This window comes from Populus trichocarpa, chromosome 3 (assembly GCF_000002775.5).
Source record: "Populus trichocarpa isolate Nisqually-1 chromosome 3, P.trichocarpa_v4.1, whole genome shotgun sequence".
Classification (NCBI taxonomy): Eukaryota; Viridiplantae; Streptophyta; class Magnoliopsida; order Malpighiales; family Salicaceae; genus Populus; species Populus trichocarpa.
Genome location: NC_037287.2, coordinates 7,754,380 through 7,762,090, shown reverse-complemented (window position 1 = coordinate 7,762,090; position 7,711 = coordinate 7,754,380). Strand labels below are relative to the sequence as shown.

Sequence of the window (7,711 nt, the reverse complement as noted above, 5' to 3'; positions counted from 1 at the left end):
TGGCAATAGTGAAATTCCAAAAGATCTTTGGTTGATTGGAGAGATTTCAAGACATCGCAGCCTTTATCTTGTCTTGACTGGTATCCTCTGAGGAAGATAAACAATAGATTTCTAAAACTAAAATATTAATTCTTAAATGTCAATAATGAAATTCCAAAAGATCTTTGGTTGATTGAGAGATTTAAAAAAATCACAGCATTCATCTTGTCTTGGCTGTGCCCCCATCAATGTAGGGTAAAAAGATAAGCACAAGTCTAATTTTTGTCTTCATCTTCCACTTTTTATTATTTATGAGTATTTGTTTATAGAAAATACATATTTTTTAGTTTAAAACAAACAATAAAAAATATAATTTTTTATCAATTTTAAAAAATATATTTTAATATAGGAATGAAAATTTTTTAGGTAAAACAAATTAATCTTAAAATTAAAAAAAAAATATATATTCCTGATTTTATTTGATACAGGAAATCATGGAATATGTAAATCCGGGTTAGTTGATGGTATTTGAGAATGTGATATAAATTATTTTTCAAAGTATTTTTTACTAGAAAAATATTAAAATAATATATTTTTTATTTTTAAAAAATTATTTTTAACATCAGCTAAAAATACTAAAAAATAATTTATTTTAAAAATTAAATTTTAATAAAATAACATATTTAACCTCAGTATCAAACGTACACGAAATTGAACTATTAATGAATTATATTTGATTGAAAGCAAGTCATCCTTGCCTTGATTCGAGCCTCACGAGCTTTATCCTTACCATCTTTATCCTAATGCTATGAGACAGGTAAGAGAGAGAGAGAGAGAGCGCTGCTTTTTATTTTTTGAAAAGGTCCTTAAAATGTTGGAGTTTGTGCTTATTCAACTTTACACTTGGAAAATGAAGAGGTCTTCGGGCTGTCCTTGAAAGACTGGAGTTCTCCCACACGACTGTGAGGTTCGAGAGAAATCCTTTTTAATTACTAGTACTGGGGTTTTAGCTCTTTAGATAAGAACCAGCTGTCTGGATGCTAGACACTACTGCGTATCTCAACTGAGTTTTCTTTTCTTTGAGTGAGAAATATGTTGGAAGGAAAAGCACTAATAGAAGACACAGACATGCCTTTGAAGATGCAAATCCAAGCCATGGCTTCTGCTTCTCAGGCCTTGGACCTCTATGATGTCCTGGATTGCAAATCCGTTGCTTCCCACATCAAAAAGGTACCATCATTCTCCCTCTCCCTCTCCATCACACGCATACACACATGAAAAAAGCACTTCCTTCCCTTTACTTTTCTTTTTAGTAGATCTTTCACGACCAAGTATGGTAACATGGTTTTGTATGCCTCTTGAGGCAGAGATGCACGGTGTTTTTCTTTTCCCCTTCCCTTCTGTGTGAGGAAAAATTATCCCCCCTTATCTGTGTTATTACGTGCTAGAAAATACTCTTAATTTTAGCTGATTCTTGTGTGGTATGATTGGCAGGAGTTTGACCTGAGATATGGAGGTGGATGGCAATGTGTGGTGGGATCAAATTTTGGTTGTTTTTTCACTCATTCTAAAGGGACTTTCATCTACTTTACATTGGAGACACTCAATTTCCTAATCTTCAAAGGAGCTTCTTCTCCCTGATTAGATCAAGTCTCTGCATTTGATTGTCTAGAAAGTTCCAGAGGTGCAAGTGGGAGGAAAAAGTGGCACCATGTATAGAATAGGAGGATCGAAAAGGAACAAAAGAAGAGGTCACATGGGGGTATTTAGCCTTGTAATGCTTTCGAGGGGCGGTTGAAATGATCTTTTTATGTAAATATGGCAGCTAGTTATCTTGGTGTTTTTCATTGCTGATTCTCGTTTTTGCCTTGTCTTCTATGGTTTTGAGCTATCATTTGATGAGCTACGACTGTTCATGAGCTAGTCTAGTTAGTGAATAACCAGCGGTTGGCTAGTAACCTCGTCAAAATTCGTAGCTAACAACCAATACTAGCTTTAGTGAACTTTTCAATACGCTAGGAAATCATGGAGTAAGCTTATACATAGTAATGCAGAGAAGACGCCCTGTAGGATCAAAAGAAATCTACATGAGCACCTAATTCAAGGCTTATCTTTGGCATAGCCATCAGATAACTGGCGTGAAAGAGGCTTTTTGCTGAACTGTGCCTTCAAGTTTGAAATGAAAAGGTCTGCCATAACCCTATAACAAATATACTATAACTGATGATTGATTCTATGTAGCTCTCTATGTATTTTTCTTTTTCTATTCATCGCTTTAGTACAGTGTGTGGTGATTTTTTTTCCCTTCATGAAAGTTCGCTTGCCTATTGGGCATTATAGATTTATTTGATGATATTTTTATCAATTCAATATATCTCCAAGTGTAACAAAATAAAAGGTTCCAAGTATTTCAGTATTTTTTTATACACAATAAAATTATACATGTATTTTTGGATTCAAAAAAATTAATTCATGTAGTCAGGGGTATTATAGTTTTTCAGCCATAATTATTTTGTCAATTGCTAGTTTGGTTAAGGATAATTATATAATTGATAATTAAAATAATATTTTTAATTTGGATAAACTACACACTCCAACGTGTTGGAGTTGCCCGCGCACTTTGGGTAGAACGTGTGGCGGCTCCAAAGGCTTAAAAATGATCTTTTGTTATCTCATGTTATTCCTCATTATCTTCTTTTTTATTTGAAGTGGCGCTTGATGTTCAAATATTACTGGTTTATTGCCAATGATTCTTTCTTTTTTATCTCCTTCATTTCTCTCTCATAACCTGATAAATATACTATGATCCTCATTGTTATTGGTATTTCAAATTTGGTTCTTATAGTTTTGATTTTTGTATTTTTTTCATTTTTTTTTGTTAAAGTTTTTTTTTTTAATTTTACCCTTTGTTTTTTTAATTTGTATAGATAATGTTTTTCGATTTGGTCCTTATACTTTTAATTTCTTATTTTTGTCTTTTGTCCTTATAGCTTTCAATTTTATCCTTTATAATTTTTTTTTCAATGATAATAATGATTCCAATTTGGTTTATCTTCTTTTGAATTTTTTTATTGTCTCTCTTAGCCATTTCAATTTTTTTATATATAATTTTCAAGTCTATCATTCAAATCAAGTTCATGGCTTTTATTTTTCCAAGAAGAATAAGTGATGGTAATATTAATAACAATAATAATGATGATGATGATGCTAATAAAAAATAATAATAATAATAATAATAATAATAATAATACAATAATAATGAAAATACTAATATTATTAATGGTGATGACGATGGCGATGGTGATAACCAAATTAGTAATAATAATGATGATGATGATGATGATAATAATATTATTATTAATGATAGTAGCAAAGATGATGATGATAATAAAATTAAATTTGTGATGATAATATGAATAATAGTAGTTGTGGTGATAATGACAATGACTGATGCTACTATTAATAGTAATAGTAATTGTAATAATAATGGTGATGATGGTGGTGACAATAATAACAATAACGATGATAATGATATAAGATATTTATAATAATACTAATAGTGATGATAAAGGTGATTGTAACAATAATAACAATGACGATGATAATTATAAAGATATTTATAATAATACTAATAGTGATGATAAAGGTTGTCATAGTAGTAGTAATGGTAGTTTGTTATAATGATGATAGTTGTGGTAGTAGTGATAATTGTAATGACAATGATGATGATAATAATAATAATAATAAAAATGATATTTATGATATTAGTAGTGGTAATAATAGTATTAATAATGATGATGGTGATAATGATAATAATAACAATTATAATAACAATAATTGTATGTGAGCGAGAAAAAGAATAAGAATAGTGATGATAACAAAAACATTAATAATAGTAGTGATGATAACAATGATAATGACAATAGTAATAACATGACAACAGTGATAATTGTTGTTTATTATTATCATACAAAGTTTTAACAACGAAAACATTTTCTTATATTCAATTCATCCTTGCTTAGGCCAGGGAACAATGATCTAAATGAAGCAAAATAGACAGTTCCGGAAGCAAGGTGAGGCCACCAAACAAACTTGCATCCAAATATCTCCACCTCAAAATCAAAGCACGGGAGTTAACAATGGTTTGTTTAAGAAGTGCGCCTCCAAATTGCCAACAACAAGGTCAGCCATTTCTTTCCTGGATTCCATGGTGCCACTCCCTACATGAGGCAAGAGGACTACATTTTCAAGCCCAAAGAGTTCCTCGGGTACATTAGGTTCATCTTGAAACACGTCGAGCCCAGCACCGCCTAACCGGCCTTCAACTAGTGCAGAAACCAGCTCAGGTTCATCAACATGAGGACCTCTACCGATATTGATAAGGACACCCTTTGGACCCAATGCATTGATGACTTCACGATTGATAATGTGGCGAGTTTCTTCAGTTAATGCACATGCAACAACGAGAATTTGACAGTTGGCAGCCAACTCAACAACACTAGGATAGTACTTGTATTTTACATCTGATTTCTCTGCTCTAGTGTGGTAACTAATTGGGCAACTAAATGCTTCAGCTCTCTTGGCAATCGCCAGGCCAATCCTGCCCAACCCAATAATGCCAACTGACTTCCCAGTAAACTGGAAAAAGAGATCAAAGAGGGTCAAGTAACATAGACAGATAAGGCATAAAGCGAAACTCCGTAATTTTATATGATCTGGTCACACCACGTACCCAGCTGACTGATACATCTGAATGGAGGTTAATTGCTAAAGAAACTTGTATTATAATTTATAGCAAAAGACAACTACTAGCTATAACTGATGAAAGTTCCTCACTGGCCTACAAGTGGACTTCAGGGGAAATGAAACATTAGCAAGACAAGGGAGAGAAACAACTAACAGAAGACCTCTTGCTAGAACTGAATAAAACACACATCACAATTTCAGGAAAACAAAACGATGGCAAACGAGCACATTTACATCCTGGTATTTCAAATTAATAAAGAAATCTTTCCACATTCAACCTCCAAAGAAACATGGAAATTGTGAAACCAACCTTATTTTGCACTTCAGGGATTCCATTTACACTAGTGCAATATGTGGCCAAAAGAAGAAACGTATTCAAGACTAAACAAATAAGATATCTTAACAGGAAGATCATTTGACTACAGAATGAGCTAGGCAGGACTAAATACATGGAAATCTCTTCTCTTAAAAGATGGTTCCATTTGGGTAATACACCCAAAAAAAAGAAGAAGTAAGCTAGCTATTTCAGCTTCACAGGTCATAAAGGAAACAAACTATGCTTTGCACTGTATGCTCAAGCTTGAGTTCCTAGAATATTAAATGTCAGACCAGCAATCCCATTATACGGAAAAAGCTAAGATCAGGCTTTGTTATTCTAACAAGTGAAAACTAAGCAATACAGAACTCAACTCAACCATGATTCTGTCAGTGAAGTCCATAAGATTGCTGATGGATAGCACCAAAAGAAACCTACTAACAAATAATTGAGAAATCTGATGCTAGTGGTTACGAGAGAAATAGGTGACCTTTGAAGTATGGTTTTACTGTTTGTCTGTTGTAGCTTAAGGGCAAGAAAAAAGAATCAACACAGATTATACAGTCAAAATAAGTGAGAGACTGAACTCATACAGGCTCACACAAGCTCAAGATCGGCAATGACAACCCAAAGTTTGTGCCATATAACAAGCTAAATGACCTCACATTCAACCAGGTGATCTTGGAAAAAGCAAACCTAGCCCCATTCCTTAGCTTATATTTTCGTGAAAAAGGAATCTACCTCACTGACCACACAACATATATAAGCCTGCCAATATTTTTCAATGCCAATTTTCAAGCAGAAAAAATATAGAAATTTTAGTTCTTTCAGTCTCCAGGGGATTTAAAAGACACAAAGTAAACTTGGAATCCCAAATCATTTATGTATGCAGAAGATCCAGATCTAGAAAAAACAACCAAATACAAAGCCTATGAGCTCATGATTCAATTCGTTGGACACCAAACAGTTAATAACACTGAAAAATGCTTTTTCATAAGTTGGATAAACCTAAAATTCAAATGAATCAAAAATAGGTTTTTCTCTCCTTGCAAAAAAGTTTAGCAAACAAGCTATTCTTTTATGTGACATTCATTACACTACATTTGAATTACTATGAAAACAGTTCCAATAGGCATACCAAGAGTACCAAGTGAAGCACTGCAATCTGGATTTACTTGAGAAATGTAACCCAAAGTAGTTATTACTTCATCAATATTGAGAAGGACAAATACGCAAACCTGTAAGAAATAGTAATCTATTTGTAGAAAAGGAGGAACAGCCAAAGAAGATGACACAAGCCTACCTTCCATACAAGAATTTACTGTGCCCCGCAGTCCCATAAGACCAAACACTTGCAGCATAACTACTCTAGACTAACTAGAAAAAACCAATCTGTAATTGTGAATACATCACAATAGTTTATCCCTACTTTTTGAAAACTTTCTGCTGTCTACTTCTTTCATGTTTGCTAAGTAGAAATTGGACAAGCCAGCTAGCCTACCGCAGACAAGTTGAGCTACAAATATATTCAGGATTGAACAATTAATATTGTGAAGTACACAAGCATCATATCATAAACAATACGTATTCCAAGTATTGATTAGAATATACCGCTCATTCAAGCACATAAATCTACCTAACCCTTACACACACCCTTCAACTAAACATTCATTAACTCTAATATAAGATTTTTACTTCTCAGCTCACACATGAAAAATCCCATTATCCAAGTTAAGTTCATTTATTTCCCAATAAAATTTAGACTCTTTTCAGTTTTCATATAATTAAAACATCCCAGAAACACTCATCTGAAACAAAACAAAACAAAAATAAAAGAAAAGAAAGAAAATCAAAACGGAAAACAAGAGCAGAATAATAATAACTTGAAAAAAAAAAAATAAACAAACCTTAGTGGTCAACTTGTAATCACCCCTTTTCCACTGACCACTCCTAACATAGCGATCACTCGGACAAAGCCTCCTCAAGACAGCCAACATCAACCCAATAGCCAAATCAGCAACATCATCGGTCAAAACATCAGGGGTATTAGTGACCCTGATACCTCTCTCTCTACACTTGGCCAGGTCAATCTTGTCGATTCCAACACTGAAACTGGACACGATTTCGAGGTTGGGCAACTGGTGGATGAGCTGTGCGTCTGCGCCTGCACTGGCGTTGCCAACGACCGCGCGGATGGAGGCTTTGTTGGAATTGAGGAAGTGGGCTTTGTCAGGAATGGAATGGAATTTGAAAAGAGTGAAGCGTTTCTCAAGTTGTTCGACGAGGTAAGGATCAAATGGTGGGCAGGTCATCAGGACACCTATGGACTCCATTGATTGATTCAGATGATAGATCGATAGGTGTTTTTCCTTGTGTCTCCCTTTCTCCGTGTAAGGTGGTTTTTGACCCTTTTTGTATTATTGTATGGTCAGTGTGTTGCTGTTGCCGCTCCATACAGTAAAAAAAAACAATGGTGTTCCATTTGTGTAGAAACTGTTTGTATCTGTGTTTTAAAAAAAAAAATTGAAAAAATTTAAATTTATTTTATTTTTTTATTAATTTTAAATTAATATAGTTTTAATATTTTCTAATTATTTTGATATATTGATATTAAAAATAATTTTTAAAAATAAAAAAATATTATTAATATATATTTTAATATAAAAAATT

The 7,711-nt window shown here is 33.2% G+C and overlaps 2 protein-coding genes across 2 annotated transcripts; one reads left to right on the top strand and one right to left on the bottom strand.

Annotated features, from left to right (window-relative positions):
* Positions 1-832: 832 nt before the first annotated feature.
* On the top strand, positions 833-1,826 carry LOC7483531 (dynein light chain 1, cytoplasmic). Its single transcript, XM_002303253.4, has 2 exons — positions 833-1,209; positions 1,474-1,826. The coding sequence occupies exons 1-2, from the start codon at positions 1,072-1,074 to the stop codon at positions 1,618-1,620; spliced, it is 285 nt and encodes a 94-aa protein (XP_002303289.1). The 5' UTR covers positions 833-1,071; the 3' UTR covers positions 1,621-1,826.
* Positions 1,827-3,845: 2,019 nt separating this feature from the next.
* On the bottom strand, positions 3,846-7,489 carry LOC7478399 (glyoxylate/hydroxypyruvate/pyruvate reductase 2KGR). The gene is made up of 2 exons (XM_002304169.4): positions 6,949-7,489; positions 3,846-4,617 (listed from the first exon to the last, which is right to left on the bottom strand). The coding sequence occupies exons 1-2, from the start codon at positions 7,372-7,374 to the stop codon at positions 4,099-4,101; spliced, it is 945 nt and encodes a 314-aa protein (XP_002304205.4). The 5' UTR covers positions 7,375-7,489; the 3' UTR covers positions 3,846-4,098.
* Between the last annotated feature and the right edge of the window lie 222 nt (positions 7,490-7,711).